Below are 21,740 nucleotides of genomic sequence, written 5' to 3'. Positions count from 1 at the left end.
CTCAAAAATATCTTCTTCCATTGGCACAGTTGTGTTCTTTGCTTATGCAAATCTTATGTTATGGTCTTTGCTTATGCAAATCTTTAAATTGCAATTCCTCTACCAAAACACTCACCACAGAGAGCTGAACAAGCCCTTGGACTACTACTTGCCAGTGCTGGACTTCTTGCCAAGCTTGCTGCCCCCATTGGGATGTTTTGTTTACTATGAGTCTGTCCTTTCCAGATTCATTACAAGTCTGGAGGCATTTGCTTAAGAGATTAGTGAGGCCCTAAATGACCTCATGACCTTCTTGAACTCACTTGCCAATGACATTCTGGAGCAATTTCTTTTTGTTTTGCAGGGCAATGAGGGTTGATTTGTCTGGGGTCACAGAGCCTAAGGCCAAATTTGAACTCAGGTCCTCCAAAATCCAGGGCTGGTGCTTTATCCACTTCACCACCTAGCTGCCCCCAGAGCAAAGTTTCTTAAACTGTTCGTTGTGACCCATGTGGGGTCACTTAACTGAATTGTGAAAAATTTGGCAACAATAAAAGGTTATTTATATATACGCCTATATGTCTGGGGTCTTGTAAAAATTTCTCAAGCAAAAAGGGAACAAGTGAAAAAAGTTTAAATGTTTTTGTAATGAAATGACAGTGTTAGATGAAAAAATCAGAAATCTTGTGCTTGGCACAAGAGGTACAAAACCCTGCCCAAGCCACAAATTCCCTCAAAATTCTAATGGACCAAACAGAAGCCCAGGACTCCATGAAACAACAAGAGATATTAAAATGAAGTCTGAAAAAAAATACCAGAATATTCTGGTCTGAAATTTAGGATTCAAGAAATCTGGCTCAGCCAAGAGTTTGTATTTCATATTTGTGATACAATCCCTTGCATTTTAAGATTCTTCTTATATTCCTGTACTTACAATGAAAAAATAATGAAAAGTAGCTGGTAAAATTATTTCCAAGGATTAAAAATTGCTTTCTACTAGCAAAAACTTTACAAAGCTTTTCTTCCTCTGTGAACATTAAAAACAAGGAATTATTTGCCAGGTTTAAAGATAACTACAATCTGAAAGCCTTCAAGTTTTCTTGAGATAATTTTGAGACAACAAAAATGAAAATATTGTTTGTTATATTTTATTTTTTTCATGCCATCCCAACCCAATTGAGAAAAAATAAAACCGCTATTACAAACATGAATAGTCAAGCAAAACAAATTTCCACAATGGCCACATCCCCCCCAAAATATGTCTCATTCTGCACTGAGTTCTTCACCTTTCTTTAAGGAGGTAGATTTGTGACAAGTGAAAATTTCAGAGAGTTTCTTTATAATTTATAATTAATTGTATTACTTATTGCTAGCTGACCCTCCCAGAAGTCAAAAGACCCTTCCAGGAGAATACTAAATAAAAGGGTGTGTCCCTGTGGGTGGAAATCACCTCTGGTTTACAGTGAGAGGGTGGACAAATTAATGAGGTGAGCAAAGTCTTCAGCTCCTCCTTCTGAGAATGTGACCTAATCATGAGACTCAGTAATTTAGACAAAAGCATCCATCTCTATCCAGACCTTGCTGGTTGGTTTTCCCTTTCCTAAATTGGGTAACCCTAAATTTTAATAGAAGGACAGACAGAGGCTTATTTCCTAAGAGTAAGATCTTTATTAGTCTAGATTTGGTTTGTAAGGTCTCCTAATTGAGTGAAGTCCCACCCAAAATGGAAAAGCATGTACCCTAAGGATTTGGGGAATCTCATTTATCATCAATGTCCTTCAGAGGCTGGCTGAATAACCTACAAGGACTGAACACCTTACATGGGCTGATTTCTGAATGAGGAAATAGAAAGGGAAAATAATTGATTATTAATATAAGAAAAAGTAGTAATCTTTCAGATAACATGCTTCAGCACTGATCCTCTGGAGTCATCATTGCCATAACACTGATCACAGTTCCTAATTCTTTCAAAGGTTTTAGTCTATTATTGTCTTTGACTAAATTGTTTTCCAGGTTCTGTTCATTTCACTCTGCATTAGTTCATATCAGTCTTCCCAAGTTTCTCTGAAGTCATTCCTTTGATCATTTCTTACCACACAATAATATTCCATCTTATTTATGTACCATAACTTATTCAGCCACTCAAGTTATGGGCACCCCTCAGATTCCCACTCTTTGCCATTTCAAAAAGAACTATAAGTATTTTTGTATATCCTTTGAATTTGATTTGCTTAAGACTAATTGCTCCTTCAATCTACTATCCTTCTAATTCTCCCTTCTGCCCTCTTCCTATTTTCCAGTGTGTATTGTTCTTTCTTTTGACTAGTTCAAATGATAGGTTCAAGTATCAGCTGCTCCCCCCACCCCCATCCATCTTCTTGTCTGTATGAATGCCTATACAAACCCTGCTTATGGGAGTATTTTTCCTTAACCTTCTTTTCCCTTCCTTATACTTCCAGTGTATTCCTTTTTCCATTCTTAAGATCATCAAATTGTAACAGAACAATTAAGTAGGCCTTATCTATTTAGAGTCCTATGACCTCTGGATGATGATAGCATTCAGAGGGGACATATATATATATCATCACTCCATATTTGAATGTAAGCAACTTATCCTTTAGTCCTTTATCGCTGATAGCTTGCACTTAACCATTTTAATGGTTCTCTTAACACCTATGTTTGAACTTCAAATTTTCTACACAGCTCTGGTCTTTTCATCAGGAATATTAGAAGTGCTCTATTTCATCAAGATCTCCTTTTTTCTTCTTAGTTTTGCTGCGTTATTTATTCTTGGTTGTTAGCCTATATCCTTCGCCTTCTGGAATGTTATTTCAAAGTCTCTGCTCTTTTATAGTGGTGGCTGCCAAACAATTTGCAATCCTGAGTGATTCCTACTTTGTTTTTGCTGCTGTTGCTGCTTCAAGTATTTTTCTTTTCTTTGACCTAGAAGCTCTGGATTTGGACTATATTGTTCCTGGGAGTTTTTAATATGGGGTTTATTTCAGGAAGTGACTGATGGATTCTATTTCCATTTTTTTCCTCTTGCTCTAAGAGATCTGGATAGTTTTCCTTTAAGATGTTTTTTGAAATACATCCAGTTCTTTTTTGTCATGGTGTTCAGGTAGTCTAATAATTCTTAAATTCTTTTCTGCTCAATCTATTTTCCAGGTCAGTTGTTTTTGCTGAGGTACCTTACATTTTCTTCTATTTTTCAGGTTTTGTTTTTTTTTAAACTTTGCTTTGATATTTCTTGTTGTTCCATGAAGTCATCGACTTCTATTTGGTCCATCCTAATTTTCAGGGAGTTTGTTTCTTAGGCAAGGCTCTGTGCCTATTACACCAAAATATTAATTCCCTTTCCAATTCTTTCTCCCACAGCTTTCATTTTTTTTTTCATTGTTTCTTCTAGTGCTCTCATTTAAGTGAAAACATTGTTTTCACTTCTTTTGCTTTAGGTTTTCCATGAATTCTAAGTGAATTTGTGTCAAAACTGTGTGTGTTTGTCTGTGTTTTGAGGCTTTGTTTGTACATGTTTTAGCATCATTCACTTCTGGGTTTGTGTCTTGGGTATCCCAATCACCATAATAGCTTTTTATGGTAGAATTCTTTTTGTTTGTTCATTTGTTCAGTTAACTACCTGACTTGAAACAGAAAGGCACTTCTGAAGGGAAGTTCAGGGTTTGTCCTGATGCTTCTTTCTTGGAGCACTAAGTGTTGTTATTCTGGGATCTCAGGAATAATTCAGGCTAGGGACCTGTAAGCTTTCGGACCACCAAGTAGTTTGATCCAGGGCAAAGTCTGATTGCTGTCCCTCTGGTCTGAGCTCTGCAAATTACTGAGCTGGGGATGGCTCTGAGCAATAGCACACTGCTGTTAAATTCCACTATTATTAGTCAAATAGGAAGCTCTGCTAATTCAGTGACAGAATTTCAAGTTTCCTTTAGGCCCATGATTCCTGCACTGATTATTTCTCTACAGACTTCAGTCTAGACTAGAAGCTGGAACTGAGAGCCAGCTCTGCTTCTGAGGACTGAGTCACACTTCGGGGGATTGCTTCTGAATGTGTTCCTTTTCAATTTACTGCCCAGGATCTTCTACCATTCCCTACCCTGGAATGCCACCCTTGAACACATGTCCCTTCTCAGTTGGCCTGGATCTATGACCTGGAACTGAGTAGTAGGCAACAAAGCTGCCAGCTGGCACCTCTCATCCATGTGCCCCAATATGGGTCTGGGCTGTACCCTGGTGCACAATCTCTCCCTCTGGGATAGAGTGCTCTTTGTAAGGCATACTCCTAGCTAGACCTAGTATCCAGACCTTTGTCTGTCTCCCTATGCTGACCTGGGCTAGAAAAGTGACTCTGTGACTTTTTCTTGGAATTTCCCAATCAGGATTTGGTCTGTTGCATTTTCTAGGTGTGTTTGGAGGAGTTTTGGGGAAAGCTCACCAAACTACCTCCAGCTACTCTGTCATCTTGGTTCTACCCCCCATAACATAAATGAAATTAATACAGGAAGTACCCAACTTATAAGCAGATCATGCTCCGTAATTCTCCCCAAAACTTGAACTGTGTTTGGATGAAAAACATTACCTGAGATGGAATTAAAAATTAAAAATAAGGAAAAGGGGTGAACTCAGAATGTTGAAGAAGCAAAAGTTTTGGAGTTAGACAACCTGTGGAAAGATGTCAGAGGGTCTGAACTTGGATGATTAAATAAAAATTACATCTTTATTTCAATATGTGTTTAGCTTTATAATCCTATGTATTTTATTTTTATCTACTGTAAGACAATATTCTGAGAAGGAATCTATGGGTTTCAATAGACTACCACAGGGATCCATAAACCAAAAAAGATTAAGAAGCCCTGGACTAGAAAATCTTTAAGGTTCTTTTCACCTTTAAAATCTATGAATGTCTGTGAATAGAAGAGATGTATGAAAAAGTTGTTGCTGACTCGGGTTGTCCTGTAGCTGGTCACCAGGTAAAGCTGCAGCCCTATACAGCTTCCTAGCTGTTGGAGGAGAGGAATGATAGGAGCAAGAGTGCATAGTTCCTTCACAAATCATAGGGTTTAAAACTGAAAGACAAGGTATTTTCATCATCTAAGACAACCTCCTCTTTATGCATATGAGAAAACTGAGGCCCAGTGAGGCTAAATGAGGTGTTCTTTACTTGGGGAGTAATATTCTTCCTTTATGGAAAACACCAATTATTCTAGGATCCAATTTAAAAATTACCATAAGGTAATGTTATAATAAACTAATGGTAAGTAGGGGGAAAGTACAGGTAATTTGGGGAAGGAGCTCAGTTTTGAATCTAAATACAAAGTTCACATTAAATTGTTTGCTTAATATTTTAGACAATTATTCAGTGGTAACAGATGTGCTTTTGACAGACCATGCTTTTGATGTCCTTTTCTTTCAATACCATTATACATTGGTTTTAAGATATCTAATGTTTTCTAAGCATATCGTAATACTCTCTTCAGAGAAACGAGACTAGGATAATCTCCTATATGTTGATCATGTTAAAGGAATATCAATTCCTGTATAACAATGACTATATAAAGGCTAACACAGAATGATCACTAGGCAGGAAATTCCAAAAATGATTTTTTAAGCCTCCAAATTATATGCATTTGGTCAGTCTTTGCAAGTTCTGGGAAATGAGACAAATGTATGTATTTCCTCTTGGATTATATCTAAAAACAGTGGAGTCATGAAGTCAGGATGCCAGGATTTTGACAATATCATCCATTCACATCAGAATAGCTTCAGTAATAAGAAAATAATTTCTTTTTGGAAGACAAATTAGGGGTCAATTGAATGAAATTTCTGAAAATCTGCTTTAAAATGCCTTCTCTGGGGTATCAGTTATCCCACTTATTCTAGTGTGTGCTAGCTTTTTTTTTGGGGGGGTGGGACTGGGCCATGGGGGTTAAGTGACTTGCCTAGGGTCACACAGCTAGTGTCAAGTGTCTGAGGCCAGATTTGAATTCAGGTCCTCCTGAATCCAGGGCCAGTGTTTTATCCACTGCACCACCTAGCTGCCCCTCTAGCTATGTTTTAATGTAGACTTTTACCCTTTATCTAAGCATCTCTGCCATATTCAAAATACAACCACTTTTATTCCATATTTGTACTTGCTTTTGTATTCTCCAGATCCATGACCTTCAAAACCAAGTTACTAAAGCATGGAAATCAACAAATATTGCATCTGTAAACGCATGGAGGTGGAGTAAAATGATAAATTTAACAAACTGCTAGCAGGCCAGTTTGACTCAACCTTGTGAAAGGGAATGTGAAGTAATTCTAGAAAGGTATTCAAGGGTAATAGAATATGACCAGTGAATAATTGTTTAAAATATAAAACTACAAATGGAGGGAGGGCTTTAAAAGCTAGGCTCTGAAGTGTCTATTTTATTTTAGGGGCAACAAGGGAGCCACTGGTGTTTTTTGAGCAGGGGAATGACATGGTGTGCAGCTTACTCTGCCTTAGGACAATTATTTTGGCAGCTAGGTGGAGAATGTACTGAAGGGAAAAAACAGAAGCAGGAAGGACCAATGAGGGGATTATTTAAATTAAAAACAAAAACAAAAACAAAACCCAACACGGGGACAGCTAGGTGGGGCAGTGGATAAAGCATTGGCCTTGGATCCAGGAGTACCTGAGTTCAAATCCGGCCTCAGACACTTGAAATTTACTAGCTGTGTGACCCTGGGCAAGTCACTTAACCCCCACTGCCCCGCAAAAAAAAAACAAAACAAAAAAAACAAACCAAAGTGAGCAAGGGATCAGGGCTTGAACTAGGCTAGCCTCTTATCCAGACCTTCCCTCGCCCCAGCCCCTGGGGCACGAGAGGATCTAAGTGAATAAAAACCGTGGCCAGTCAGTCTTGGCCCACAGGCGGCAAGGCCTCCCTCAGTGTCCTTCCCTGGCCAGTGAATCTAACACTAGAGGTTAGAGGTGCCCCTTGGATCGTCCTGTCTCTTAAGGTCCGCGAGCACTTCGGCAGTTTTCATAGCCCGGGGGGTCACCGTGGCGCCTGCCGACCGCGGCCGCCGTGTCCTTTCACTAGCGCGCTCGGCTCACAGTGTGTCCTGCTCTGTCCCCATCGTACGCTAAACCCCTTCTCTGTCCCAGGGCCCGGGGAAGGCGCACGCTGAGCGGGCATCTCCTGGGCGCCACGTGCTGACCGCTGGGGGGTCGGGAAAAGGCCACCACAGGGCCTCGCCCTCCGGGGTCTCCCAGGCTAAGGACAAGGCGCCCGGATTACGTACAAGATACCCACCGGTAGGCGAGGTGGCGCGGCTGGTAGAGTGCCGGGCCGGAGTGGGGAAAACCTGAGTGACCCCGGGGAAGGCACTTCACCCGTTTGCCTCAGTTTCCTCATCTGTAAAAGGAGCTGGAGAAAGGAATAGCAAAGCACTGCAGTATTTCTGCCGAGAAAACCCCAAATAGGGTCACGGAGGGTCGGAAACGACTGAAAAGAGTGAGAAGCAACAGGAGAGTAGGAGAGAAGGCACTGGCGGCTGGGGCTAACCCCGGGCCAGAGTTCAGAGTTCACCCCCTCCCATCCGTCCTCCCTCTCTTCACCCCGCCCCCCACGCCGCGCCTGCGCGAGAGGAGGGGGAGAAGCGCGCGTTCCTTGTGAATGGCGGCCTGAGGGAAGGGCTCGGACAGTGGTGTGCGGAGCCGCGGGCCAGCCCGAAGAGGGCATAGGGACCCCTCTTACCGATGAACGGGAAGCGAGTCATGGTGGCGACCTCAATTCTGTCTGAGCGGAAGCGGAAGTGGCCAGACCCGGCGGGGCTGGGGGGTGTGTGTGTGGGGGGAAGCAGGGAGAGAAGAGAGGCAGGGAGACAGGGGTCAGGGGGCGGAGCCTTCCGGTTTCCCAAAAACCCCTGCGGCCGCCGGCTGGGCTGAAGGTGAAGCGGGGCGGGATGGCGTTCTGCGCCCCGGGAGCGTATCTGACCCACCAGCAGAAGGTGCTGCGGCTCTACAAGCGGGCTCTTCGCCACCTCGAGTCCTGGGTGGTCCACAGGTGGGCACCGGGCCCGGGGGGAGGGGGCAAAGGGTCCTGGGAGGCGGCCGCCGGCGTCCCCGGCATCGGGCCTACAGTGACCCGGGTGCCCGTGAGGACCGAGCGGTGGGGAGCACGAGCCTTGTGTGACCTGAGAAGGGCTTGTGGACTGACCGCCTGACCTTCGGCCTCCCGCCCCCATCGCCTGTCTCCCATCCCCTCCAGCTTTCCCTTGCCTCCTTTTTTCACCTCCTCACCTCCCACCTTCCCCTGTTAGGCCTTCCCTTTTGCTTCGAGGTCTTACTTAACCTGGAGAGCGTGGGCCCCTTGGATAGCTTTAGGGCGGTCTGTGAGCTTGGATGGGGAAAAAAACCCACTGCTCACTTGGTTTGTAATTCCATGCCGTTTATGTCATACTTTCGAAAACATTGAGAAGGGGTCTGTATCCTTGACCGACACACCCCAAAGTTCAGAACCCCTGCCCTATAACATAGACCTGAACTTGGCCTAGGGAAGAGGCCTCTCAAGACACGTCTTGGGATGAACTCTCAGGCTTCCCGTGTATTGATTTTTCCCCCCCTTGAATTTACATTATAAATACATCTTACCCAGTTAAAAGAAATAAGTCCCTGTAATACATAAGTGGAGTCAAGCAAAAGAAGCCCACAACTTGGCTATGACAAAAGACGCCTAGCTTATTCTTCGTTGTCGAGACAATCACCCCTTTGTCAGGAGGTAGACAGACTTTTTCATCAGTCCCCTGGAGTCCAGGTTGGGTTTTGCATTGATCGACGTTTTTCAGTCTTTCAAAGTCGATTTTCTTTACCCTGTTATTACTGTATAAGATGTTCTCCTGATTCTCAGTTCACTGCATCGGTTCATAAAAGTCTTCCCATGTTTCTTTGAGACTACCCCTTTTGTCATTTCTTATGGGGCGCTATTATATTTATATGCCAGTTTGTTTGGCTATTGCCCATTTGATGGGTCCCATTGCAGTTATTTGCTACAACAAAAAATGCTGCTTTAAATACTTTTGTACACATCAGTCTTTAATCGATTTCTTGATCTCTGGTGTATAGACCTACTAGTGGTATTGCTGGGTTAAAGGGTATACTACATCTTTCCAGGATGGCTGGACTAATTCACAGAGCCACCAACAGTTCCCCAGTGTGCCTTGTTTTCCCACAGCCCCTCGAATAATTGTTTTTTTTTCTTTCTTTGTTATTATCTTTGCCATGTTGACAGGTGTGAGGTACAACCCGTTATTTTTTTTTCCAGAATTATTTTGAGTTGCATTTCTCTACTAGTGATTTGGAGCATTTTTTCATATATCTTGATAGCTTGGATTTCTTCCTTTGAGAACTGCTTATTCATATCTCTTGACCATTTATCAGAGAATGTAGCTTTTTTTTTTTACTTGAATCAGTTCCAGCTAGTTATTGGATATTATACATTTTTTGGAGAAACTCAAAGACTTTTTCCCCCGATTAACTTTCCCTTTTCTTCATGAGAAATAGTAGGTGCCATGTTCTGCCTTCTCCCTCTAGTGAAGGCTACTGTGTCAGCTGCTCTGCAGGGTAAGGACTTGTGCCAATCTTTAAAGGGTTTGTGGAAATACTTATACCTTAGGAAGGGATTTAACAACAAATTGAAGAGATTCCTTTTTATATGTTAATCTTTATACTTCCCAGGGATACCTATCGATTCAAAGCTTGTTTGCTAAGAGCTCGGTTTGAAGAACATAAGAATGAAAAAGATATGGTAAAGGCCACCAAACTGCTTATGAAAGGCGAGGAAGAATTTTGGGCCTACCAGCATCCTCAGCCATATATCTTCCCTGATTCCCCTGGAGGCACTTCCTTTGAAAGATATGAGTGTTACAAGGTAGGTCAGAACCCCCATGTAACAACTACTCTTCTACCCCCTAATCAGATTTCAGAAGTAGGAAGTGTGTGTTTTATAGTAGGAAGCGTTTGTTTTGTTTAGGTTGATTTTTTAAAGAAATTTAATTTCCCTCCTTTCCTCCTCATCTGGAAAAAAATAGTCTTATGTGTTTTCTCAATTTTTAAGTTTATATTTAACATTTCTATTCAGACTTTTTCAACTAGGTTCTGTGGTCCTATAGAAAAGAGATTTGTCTTTTCTTTTTCACTGACTGAAAAAAGCTTATTGCTTTAATAACTCATTGCTAGACTCCTGAAGTTAACTTATTTGGTTTAGCTATCTAGTCACTAGCAAGGGGGGGCGGGTATTAGCATTTATAAGGTCTTAACTATATAACTAAATATAGGCATTTTGGAAGTAGAGGGTAGGAAATGGAGTGGTATTCATTCTATTTGACTGTTTTTAGCTCTTGTACCTAGTGGTCATAAATGTGGACCTTCCCATTTATCTTTGGTCTTCTGTTTTACCCTCTCTGGAAGAGATGCAATCTTAAGAATGGTTCTGAGTTGATAAGAAATGCAGGATAATATTCTATTTCTAGGGTCACAGAATCATGGGATTTTAGAATTGGAAGGGGCCTCAGCAGCTTTCTAGGCCAACCCCTAGCTAAAAGGAGTCTGCTATCTAACAAACTGACAGTGGCCACCCACCTGACCTCTGCTCAGAGGCCTCCCCTTCCCCTGCCTTCTTCATTACCAGGGTCATATCCCAGAACCTGTGACAGGCATCCCTCTTCTGACAGGTTCCTGAGTGGTGCTTAGATTACTGGCACCCCTCTGAGAAAGCGATGTACCCTGATTACTTTGCCAAGAGGGAAAAGTGGAAGAAACTGCGCTTGGAAAGTTGGGATCGTGAGGTGAGTAGATGTGTGCCCCTGAAAAGGGGGATGTGTGGCTTATATAGAACTTGTAGCAGAAATTGTGTGCAGAGGGGCTCAGGAGACAATTAAAGTAGCCACTGCTGGTAGAGATAAAAACATAAATCAAAGACTGGAATGGACCAAGGGGGCTTCTACTTTACCCCTTTATTTTGCACACAATACACCTAAGCTTGGGAGAAATCGCTCAAGAGACTTGCCTGGGGTTATACAGGTAGGAAGTTAGGGCTTCAGGATTTGAACTCAGCCCTCTCCCTTGTCCCACTGGTAGGGTGCCTGAGCACATTCAAGATAGTGTCCGGTTCACACAGACATTTTTTCTCATAATCTGCATACAAACCCATTGTTTTAATCTCATGGAGGGTGAAACACAGTGAAATACATTTTTATGTATTTTGAAGCACCATGAATCTGAAGATAGGTTGGTTTGGGGGCCCTGGTGAGTTGCAGTAAAGACCAAGATAAATCAGGCCTTTTGGGGGAGCTTGGGTAGGAAGTGGATCTCTGGTGACAGAGCTCCACAGCTCCGGTTCATTCCCTGGTGATGATCTTGAGGTCCACTACAACTGTTCTGGTGCTTGAAGATGAGAGCCCACAGGCTCCTCACAGTTTTATGGTCACAATGCAGCTGTTTGCTGTAGCACCCAGACACAGAGGGAAAGCAGGGTATTGATAGATGGTATTTAGGAAGATTTAGGCATCTACATTAACGGACTCTTGCCAAACACATTCCTTTCTAGGACTCATGTAAGACACAGCTTGGTCAGGAAGTCAGGAAGACTTGAGTTCAGATGCAACAACCCCAGACATGTAGTAGCTCGAGTGACCCTGGGCAAGTCACTTAACCTCTGCCTTCATTTCTTCATCTATAAAATGGAGATGATAATTCCACCCATGTCCCAGGGTGGTTATGAGGCTAAAAAGAGATATTTGTAAAGTAAGGAAGGGAGAGGTATATGGAATTAGAAGACAGATAATTCTGTCACAATTTTATCTGATTAGAATTGGGCATCAAATGTCTTTCTCAGCACTGCTACTTCCTTGGCAATGAGAAAATGCTTTTGTCTAAAACTGAACTGGATAAGGAATATTCTTCCTGTGGATACAAAACTAAAAAATAGGAGACTAAAGAAAGCCTGGTCCTACTTCGAAATGTTGAGAATGGGATCATTTTGTGAAAATGCTCACTTTTCATCATGTTGGTGGTATTGATTAGTTTTGTCACAAATTCATTTATTTGTTCTTAATATAATTTCCCTTCATTTATTGCACAGATTCAGCAATTGAAGGAAGAAACTCCACTTGATGGTCCTAAGACTGAAGCTCTGCCCCCTGCCCGAAAGGAGGGTCATTTGCCACCACTATGGTGGCATATTGTCACTAGGCCCCGAGAGCGCCCCTCAGAGTAACATAAGCACACACTTTACACTTTCAGGTGTGTTTACTGAACATGTAAATACACATACGTGACATAATAAAGTTACTAAACTGACGTTACTGACATTGCCTTTTCCTTGTATGGGAAAAATAATGTCCTATGAGGCTTGAATTTAGCAGATTATACTTTGAAGGCTATTTTTTACTGCTAAAAAGCATTGAAGGTCTGGTGGGGTAAATATGAACTTCAAAGAATTATGAAGCTAGGGAAAGGTTTGACTTCCAGATTAAGTTTGCAAAGTTGAAAAGTTGTATTATCCTTACCTATAAAAAATGAGGCAGTGGTGTTGTTGATAAATGAAAACAATGTTGAATGTATCCATAGTAGAACATGCTTTGAATTCTCCCAGTTGTGAGTTTTTGTGCTGGGCTTAGGACCTTTATAAGATATGTGATTATTCTAACTTTGGAAGTAGTTCTTTTGCAAAGCTAATTGGCGGAATTCATTGACAGCACCATCCCCAGCAGTCTGGAACCCTATGGACCTTTTCTCAGAACATTTAAATAATTGAAGGAAGTGGCAAATTTCATTTGGAAGTTAGTGAAAATAAGGACCCAATTTTTTTTTCCCTCATCCAGCTTGTGGTCATAGACTCAGAAGTCTGTGAATCCCAGGTCTTAATCCTGCTCTAGATGTTCAAGCTTAAAGTCTGCTTTGTTTGGCTTTGGGCCTTAACTGTGCTCCTAATCAGTCTTTGAGCTTGATGGGACCAAAAGGAGCACTTGATCAACTTTAAATTACCATTAAACTCACAAACAACATTCAACTAACTTCTTTTTTGTTTGTTTTATAATGTCAAAACTTTATTTTTTCCATGCAAAAATATTTCTGCATTCGCCATATTCCAAAAGAAAGGAAAAAAAACCATTCAACTAATTTTTCAAGTAAGGCTCTGAAAGGGCTTGCAAAAGTACGGCAATCTGTTGACACTTTTCTGCCGTCCTCTAAAGTTAATTTTGGCCAATGACTTGAGCAAATTTGAAGGTGTGAATAAAGTGAAATACAGGATTTTTCTAGCCATTCTTTATTTATAATGTATTCTGAAGCATTTGTTACAATGGAAAAGAGTGACACAATACAGCAACTGTTCATTTATATCAGTTGAAAACAAAAAACTGCACAGGGAGAGGTCAACTCTCAGTACAAACTAGCAACTAAACAACAATAATTTATACCATTAGAAACATTTTTTTTTAATTTTTAGCTGTGACACTGCTTTTACAATATGCAAAAACACAAAACAGTAGAACTATCCAAAGTGTTTTGTCACATTCTTTCTACGTTGAATTTGGCAACATTTTATATTAAATTTTTTTTCAGATTATACTAACGTTTAAGAACTAAACAAGTGAAAAGCTGTACTCCAGTACAGTTACATCCATTCATTTCTGAGGTTTAAAATACCACTTTACTATGTTCATTCTCTTGCAATGGTTTTTGCTTCAGCAAAACCTATCAAGCATCATATGCACAATGCATCAGCTACTTTTATTCAATCAAGATTGGTGGGCTAGAACCACAGGCACTACTGTTGATTATATTCTGTAATAAGGAGCTTGTTTTTCAAAGAAAGTAAAGTTTAAATAGTTTCTAATAACCATGCCTTTGCTTTAAGCCATAACATAAAAATGTCAGAAGCAATCACAGCAGTGTAAGTGTTATTATAGAACAGTGACTGTACAAATACATTAAGTCTCACATCCAATGTGGTAATGTATTAAAGCATATGATCATGTAGTCAGATATTGTAGCCAACAAAAGCTGCAGTGTTTGGGTGGAAACCCTTTGAGAACTTCATTTGGTGAACTGTTAACAGTCTCAAGCGTGCAACTTGTATAACTGACAAGCCTCTTCTGCCTCCAACCCAGTTTGAACCCTGCCTCTGTACCCCCCCCCCCCCGCCCCCCGAGTTCTGCATCCCTCGCTGGCTTTAAAAGATGGTTATTACAGCAAACTGGTTTCACTTGAAAAATATAAACAAAACTCAAAAAAGAGAACATTCCAAAAAATAGATCGGCCAGAATACAAAAAAGACAGCATAGTGGTCAGACTCCCAGTGACGATGCATCTTCTTTCCTTGTCAATATTTAGTATGAAGCCAATTCACTGTCTAAGAAAAACAAGCCCCCTGACATGGAACACACCCTTTTGCAAGTTGCCAAACTCCCAAGCTGGTTACCCTTGCTAGATCCACTCAAGTATTCTCAAAATATTTGGGCTTCTCAGTGTACCCAGCCTGCTGGGCACGTCTACATAAAAGGCATTTGATACTACCTAAGAACTCCCTGCTATTGTTTTTAAATGCTTTCACATGTTAAAAACTGCCTTACCCTTTTGGATGTATTTGGACTCAATGAAAGCATGAGCACGACTGAAGAGAAACTGAGTAACTCAATCTAAATACACTATTGAAGCAGCATGCATATGACTAGGAGTGGTTGCTGTGTGGGGTCAAGGAGAAACATGGGGAAAAAAACTGAAGTCCCTAGACACCTAAACAAACACTGCAATCCAGTATGGCTTCGGATGCATTTATCATGAAGCTAACAGTAATTCAATCTACTAGGCTACTCTCAGGGAACAGCATCCGCCAATTTAAATTGTGTTTTCCACCCTACTTCCCCCCTCAACCCAACACAGTCTTATCATTTCCAGCTTTATTTCATCTATTATATTGCTTTTCATCCAGTTACCCCTGCTTTTCCACACAAAACATATTTAAATGAGGACATGTTCATTACCCATTTTATTTGTACATTAAAATAAGCCCATTTTATTGAAACCACACTATCACAATGCATCTACAAAAGCTTGCAAAAAAGCCAATTATGAATCCCTTTGCTGAAGTTTGCTATTTTGTGATTCTCCCCAACTCCCCCTCCCTCCCCCCCAGTTATGCATTTAAAATTTTACAAAGGCTTATAAAAAAGTTATGGGATTTGGCACCTTCAGAAAAATTAAAAGGGAAACTTAAGAACAAAATATGCAGAAAGTTGTCGGTATTTACAAATTAAAACATCAATAAAGATTATGATGGTTACTTATGCATGTTTTTAATTCTCAGTGTTTTATGATATATAGTACTTTCAAAACAATGCTCTAATTTTGAGTTTCCTACAAAATCTTTTGTTTGATTATAGATTGGAATGAATCAAAACAAATTTAAGATTTAAACAGTTCATTTTCCATTCATTTTAACCTTGGCAGTATTTTTAGAAACCTTAAGATAAGCGAGGGGCTGATCGATCATTTGTCAGTGTCTTCTTCAGTTTTACACCACGGCGAATGGCATTCAGCATATCTTCACCTTGCAGGGTGTCTCCAGGGCTCAGATCTCCTGGGTTGCTGCACTCTGGGGTCTGGCCAGGGGAGCTAGTGGCACTTGAGTGATCCCCTTCTGTTTCTTCATCCTCTGTTTCTGGAGCACTCTGTCTCTGCTCCTCCGGGACACTTGGCTTTGGGCCTGGCAGTGGTGGGTTGATAGAGGCTTGACCACTCCACATGGAGGAGGGCATGCTAGTGCCACCCTGGGTGGTGTCACCCACAGAAGGTGACTCTGGGCTGTGTTCTCCATGCCCCTCAGGCCCTCCCTGAGGACTTGCCAGCATACCTGGTAGATCAGGGACAGTTGGGGTTTTGACAGGAATCACTGGAGTCTTGATGGGAATGGGTCCAGCCCCGATGGTTCCCCTTCGTACAGAAGGTTTAGTAGAGGGGGTCCGTCTGATGGTTGCTACACCAGGAGTAACTATCACAGGTCCTAAGGTAGTGGGGAGACCAGCAGTTGAAGCTGGGCGTTTGGCCTGAAACATCCTGCGATAGGACTGGCTAATGTCACTGTTTCTCGGAATGGTAGAGGATTTGTCAAACTCCTGCTGCTCTGTCTCCTGGTCACCACTTACAGAGAAATAATCATAATCTGAAACTGATTAAAGTGTTTGCATTAGGAACACTGAAGATGGTGACTTTTTAAACTAAGGAGCCAATGGAGATGGAATTACTGGTTATTTGGCACCATGACAGGAAGTGCGGTTCAGCAGGGTAAGGAATTCAAAGGCTGAACATCCTATTTCCAGTTCTATAAATGGACTTAAGTGCAACCTCTGGGAAACACTTCACTTCTCCGCTTAATCCCCCTCATAAAACTGGCTTAAATCTACAAACCTGTCTTGGAGCTACCACTACCATACCTACTATGAAATGCTAAGTAACACCCACACTAACACCCATTAAGTCAAGCTGACTAGTAACTAACAATTCTATAATGCATTAAGATTTAGAGAGTGCTTTAGATAGATCATCTCATTTGAGCCTCACAACCCAGACCCAGAGTGTAGGTAGCACAGATATTATCATTTCCATTCTCCAGACGAAATCATTTAGATTCAGATTAAGTCATTTGCCCATGTTCATCTCCCAGTACCCAAGTCGAGCATTCTTTCTACACAACACCCCCTGACTGTTGGTTAAAAGTCAGAACTGCTTCAGGCAAGGAGCAGACCCCACAAAAGTAATTTTAAACTTTTCTTGACTCCTGCCCTCCCCTCTGGGCAGTTAGTTAGTGGAGTGGATAAAGAGCTGGGACAGGAGTCAGGAGGGAAGATTCATCTTCATGAGTTCCAATCTGGCCTCAAAAACTTACTAGCTGGGTGACCTTGGGCAAGTCACTTAACCCTCTTTGCCTCAATTTCTTCATTTGTAAAATCAGCTAGAGAAGGAAATGCCAAACCACTCCAGTATCCTTGCAGGAAAAACCCCAAAAGGGGTCACAAAGAGTCAGAAACTACTGTAAAACAACTCAACAACAACAAGCCCTATCCTTTAAATCAGCTATACCACTGACAGGTCCAGGGCAGAAGAGAAATGAGATTGTTGACAGCTAAGCCTTTTTCATGAAAATTGAAAATGTAGCACCTACCAGTGAATCTGTATTTTTAAAACATTGGTTCCTCACTGTCATCAATTATAACATCATAGTAGTATTTTTTTCTTTTGTTTTTGTTTTTGTGGGGCAATGAGGGTTAAATGACTTGCCCAGGGTCACACAGCTAGCAACTGTCAAGTATCTGAGGCCAGATTTGAACTCACGTACTCCTGAATCCAGGGCCGGTGCTTTATCCACTGCATCACCTAGCTGCCCTCACATCACAGTAGTATTAATAAATATAGCAGAGCTAGGCTAGTTAAATATTTTTCAGGCTGATACACTGAATATATTGTATACTGCTCTGAAGTCCACCATCACTGATGTTAAGGTTGGCAGTTTCAGTTTGATGAATAAAGGACATACTAGCTGAGGTTGAGGAAGAGGGAGGGAACTAGTGGTTAACACTTTATAAAGGGATTCTTCCTACTTCTAGATTCTGGGGGAGAAAAAGTAAAGGGGAAAAGAATCTGAGGTGATTTCAGATAAGAAGGAAACTGTGAAAGTGATTTGGAGGGGTTTAGGCTTAGGAAAAGAAATTTGGGAGAAATATGAAGGAGAGTAATTTCCAGACCAAGATTCTGTTTTTAGCTGCTGTGTGAGGTCTACGAAAAAGGAATGAAAACAGGATGGGGTGTCTTATGTCTGGAGCCAGATTTGGGCTTGGAGTCTCCTGGGTCCAGAGCTGGTGCTTTGTCCACTATGCCACCTAGCTAACTCATGATGACATCTTTAAAATAGGCTTGAGGGGTAGAAGGAATGCACTGGGGGAGGGGGAAGGGGAGAGGTGGACTGGGGAGAAGTAGTTCACATGAAGGAAACAAGAAAAAAGCTTATGGAGGGGAGGGGAAGAGGGGGAAGGAGTGGGGGAGTAAGTGAACCTTATTATCATCAGAATTGGCTCAAAGAGGGAAGGGAAGTTTGGGGGAGGGAGCAGTAAAAAGCAAAACACTTTTGAGGAAGGTGAATATGTTCTGTATAGTTACACAAGTATGACATATTGAATTGCTTGATTTCATAGGGAGGGTTGAGAAGGGAGGGAGGAAGAAAATTTAGAAGGCAGAATTAGCTCAAAGACCTTAATCTCATCAGAGTGGGCTCAAGGATAGAATAACTTTCACACCCAATTGGGAGGAGTAGTCTATCTAACCCTACAGGAAAGTAGGAGGGGAAGAGGATAAAGAAGGAAGGGTGAAAGAAGGGAGGGCAGAGCGGGGAAGGGCAGTCAGAAGTAAAACTTTTCAGGAGGAATAGGGTAAAAGAAGATAGAAAATAGAGTAAATATCATGGGAAGGGAATAGGATGGAGGGAAATAGTTATGATGATTGACTATAATGGCAAAACGTATGGTACCTACTTTACTGGGCTATTGTGAAGAAAATTCTTTGTCAAGTTTAAGGTACTATATAAAAGTTATGATGAATAGGATGTTATCAGAAAAGCCTGGAAAGACCCACATGAACTGAAGCAGAGTAAAATGTACTGTATATAAAATAACAGCAATAGTGTAAGATGATCTGCTGGGAAGTATGTGGTTATTTTCAGCAAGGCAACAATCCAATATAACTCTGAAGGACTTATGAAAATTGCAGTCCATCTACAGAGAAAGAACTGATGGTATCTGAAAACAGATCGAAACACATTTTTTGACAATTCCTTAATCTGAAGTTTTGTTTTATCTGTTTTCTCTCACAACCTAGCTAATATGGAGATGTTTTCCATGACTACTCATATATACGTGTAACTTATATTGAATTGCTTGAGTTCTTGAGGGTGGGGGGGTGGGAAGGGAGAAAGAAAGAGAAGTTAGAACACAAAGTTCTAAAAAACTGATGTCAAAATTTGTTTTTACACATATTTTAGAAAATAAAATTCTAAACAGAAAAAAAGAAAAAGGAATGAGCAGAAAGGTCAAGGAAGAGGAAGGACCTGAAGAGAGACCAGGAGAAAGCATTTCTAGGAGCAAGATTTTTTTAAAAATTGGTACACTAGGGGCAGCTAGGTGGCACAGTGGATAGAGCACCGGCTCTGGATTCAGGAGTGCCTGAGTTCAAATCCAACCTCAGACACTTAGCACTTACTAGCTGTGTGACCCTGGGCAAGTCACTTAACCCCAATTGCCTCACTTAAAAAAAAAATAAAATAAAATAAAAAAATTGGTACACTAGGGGCAGCTAGGTGGTGCAGTGGATACAGCACCAGCCCTGGAGTCAGGAGGGCCTAAGTTCAAATCTGACCTCAGACACTTAACACTTAACTAGCTGTGTGACCTTAGGCAAGTCACTTAACCCCAATTGCCTCACTAAAAAAAAAAAAAAGTACACTAAACAAATAGAAAAAATTTGTAAGTACTATATAACAAATTGGTGAAATAAGTAAGAAGTAGCTTAAAGAGGAAAAGGAAATAGAGTATGGTTCTAAAGATGTTGCTGAGACCAAAAAAAAAAATGCAATTGGATGTGGCTATCAAATTATTAAGGGGTGCTAAAAGACTATATACGTTGTAGGAAGATTCTTGGAAGGGGAGGTGTACAAAGTCAAGAAATCCCCAGGCTGAAAAATCTCAATTATTATGGAGATCTGGGGTAATTTTTTCTGGGACTTTCACTGTCTCTGTGATATTTGTATTTCTGCCACAGCCAAGGGACTCCTTTCTTTTTTGGCTATGTTCCAAGTGCACTCTGGTTTCTCTCTTAGAGAAAGTGAAGGAACTTAAGGAATGAGAGAGTTCATTCTTTAGGTTATATGAAGCAATGAAGCCTTTTGGTCAGAAGTAGAAGTGGAGATTCAACGGGTCTGAATTTGTGGAATAGACATTCACCTCTTGTCCGGAGTTTAGAAGAAGGGAAGAAGTAGATCTGTTCCTTTGGAACTAAAAACCAAATTTGTGTTCGTTCCTGAAGAGGAGGGGGCTGAGGAGGAAGCAGATGCTATCAGGTGAGAGAACTGTCTAGGGCAGGTCAGAAGAAAAAGGGAAGAGAAACTGTGGTTGTTAGCTCCCCAATTCAGAGGCAGCAAAGATAGCTATTTGTTGACCTGATAACAATATAGTGGTCTAGTCTTCCCAGGGCACCCATCCAAGACTTATCAAAAATGGGTAAAACCTACCCAATTCTGGTGCTTTACATGAACACACAAATAATGTGCTGTCAAAAGGAAGAAAAAGAATACTGCTAAAGAGTGTAGTTTGGGGCAAGAAACTAAAGACCATAGGGGACTAAGTTGTGTCTTCATCCAGCAACGCTGTCCTTATTGTTCCTTGCATATGACATCCCATCTCCCCACTCTATGAATTTTCACTGGCTGTCACATTTCTGTTTCCTAACTTCCCTTAGGTCCCAGCTAAAATTCCATCTTCTTCAAGAAGCTTTTCCCAATCTCTCTTAATGCTACTGCATTCTCTCTGAGATTATCTTGAATTTATCTTGTTTGTACATAGTTTTTGTATATTATGTCTTCCATTAGAATGAACTCGTGCAGATTAGGGGCTGTTTTTTGGTCTGTCTTTGTATCCCCAGCCCAGTGCCTACCATGTGGTAAGGCATTAAGCCCTTCTAAATGCTTGTTGGTTTGAGTAGTTTCCCATTGATATAGGCAATGACCAGTTAGAAAAGATAATGTCTTAGAATGGGATTTGAATTTTTGGAAGATTTTTGGAGGAGTGAGGTATTGATGCACCTAACAAGGGTTGGTAATATTATATTTGCCTGGTTTCTTACAAATTTAATGAAAAGGACTTCAAAATCAAAAGGACAGAAGAAACCCATGTTTACCTACCAATAACTACAATGAAGGAAAAAGAGGAGCAATTAAGATACCAAGCAACTCACAGGATGTAAAAATTTAAGAAAAGTAGCCAGTGGAAAAATCTATGGTCTCAAACATCTATACGCACAAGGTCAAAGTCCAGGCCAACAAGCAAGAGAACTTAACACAAAAAAGAAAACATAACCTCACAGATTTCATTTGGTGGGATGAAACACAGGACTGAATATAGCACTGAATAGGGTACCTTATTTAATCAAAATTGGATAGGGGGAAGGGATGGGGGTAAGAAAGCACTGTTTATTAAGAAAGTATGCTCATTTAAAGAAATCCAGGAACCAGAGTGAGAAAACATGGTGGAGAGCATGTGAGTAAAGATTAATGGAAGGAGGAGCAGAATCCATTTTTTCATTTGAGTATATTTAAGGATTGCTTAGACAGAAAGAGAAAACAGATGAGGAGTTTGGGTACCAAATCACAAGCCTGGTACCTCTAGAAGTGTGATATAGTCGTAATATTTAAGATTTCAATTTTTCAGATACCTGCAGGAGCTTTCTCTGCCAAAAGCAGAATAGTTCATAACTTCTGGACTTGTTTTAATGCTAATTTCATGGGGAAATTTTATACTGATCTGATGCTCAGTAACAGGAAGAATTAGTTGCTGGGGTTGAAATGGTGGGAACATTCGGGGAATGTGACAACTCCCTCCTAGAGTCTGTGAATGAGGAAAGTCAGGCATAGCCTATTGTTGGGAAAAGCAGATTCCAAAGGGTTCAGAGAAAGCAGAGG

General features: G+C 41.0%; 3 protein-coding genes across 17 annotated transcripts in view; 1 reads left to right on the top strand and 2 right to left on the bottom strand.

Moving 5' to 3' along the window:
- TATDN1 (TatD DNase domain containing 1) overlaps positions 1 to 7,854 on the bottom strand; it is a 43,862-nt gene extending 36,008 nt beyond the window's left edge. Inside the window, 1 exon segment of the mRNA XM_043976383.1 lies at positions 7,716 to 7,854. The gene's annotated coding sequence lies outside the window, so the exon portion shown is untranslated.
- A 12-nt stretch (positions 7,855 to 7,866) lies between these two features.
- Positions 7,867 to 12,316, top strand: NDUFB9 (NADH:ubiquinone oxidoreductase subunit B9). The gene is made up of 4 exons (XM_043976385.1): positions 7,867 to 8,024; positions 9,695 to 9,887; positions 10,690 to 10,803; positions 12,099 to 12,316. The coding sequence occupies exons 1-4, from the start codon at positions 7,924 to 7,926 to the stop codon at positions 12,231 to 12,233; spliced, it is 543 nt and encodes a 180-aa protein (XP_043832320.1). The 5' UTR covers positions 7,867 to 7,923; the 3' UTR covers positions 12,234 to 12,316.
- Positions 12,317 to 15,006: 2,690 nt separating this feature from the next.
- The window catches only part of MTSS1 (MTSS I-BAR domain containing 1), a 236,854-nt gene continuing 230,120 nt past the window's right edge, over positions 15,007 to 21,740 (bottom strand). For 14 of the 15 annotated variants that reach the window (XM_043976366.1, XM_043976371.1, XM_043976365.1 and 11 more), the window contains one exon: positions 15,007 to 16,187. In XM_043976366.1, the coding sequence (XP_043832301.1) occupies positions 15,484 to 16,187 (704 nt within the window). In that variant the 3' untranslated portion in view covers positions 15,007 to 15,483. The remainder of the gene's footprint in view (positions 16,188 to 21,740) is intronic. The other variant, XM_043976372.1, reaches the window with a different exon arrangement.

The sequence above is a fragment of the Dromiciops gliroides genome, chromosome 1, assembly GCF_019393635.1.
Source record: "Dromiciops gliroides isolate mDroGli1 chromosome 1, mDroGli1.pri, whole genome shotgun sequence".
Classification (NCBI taxonomy): domain Eukaryota; kingdom Metazoa; phylum Chordata; class Mammalia; order Microbiotheria; family Microbiotheriidae; genus Dromiciops; species Dromiciops gliroides.
This window is presented reverse-complemented; position numbering and strand designations above follow the sequence as displayed.

Bases quoted from the DNA above. Each gene is read 5' to 3' on its own strand.
- NDUFB9 (XM_043976385.1), top strand. From the start codon at position 7,924: ATGGCGTTCTGCGCCCCGGGAGCGTATCTGACCCACCAGCAGAAGGTG. The intron at 9,888-10,689 runs GTAGGTCAGAAC...CTCTTCTGACAG, and splicing joins AAAGATATGAGTGTTACAAG to GTTCCTGAGTGGTGCTTAGA. The intron at 10,804-12,098 runs GTGAGTAGATGT...TTTATTGCACAG, and splicing joins TGGAAAGTTGGGATCGTGAG to ATTCAGCAATTGAAGGAAGA.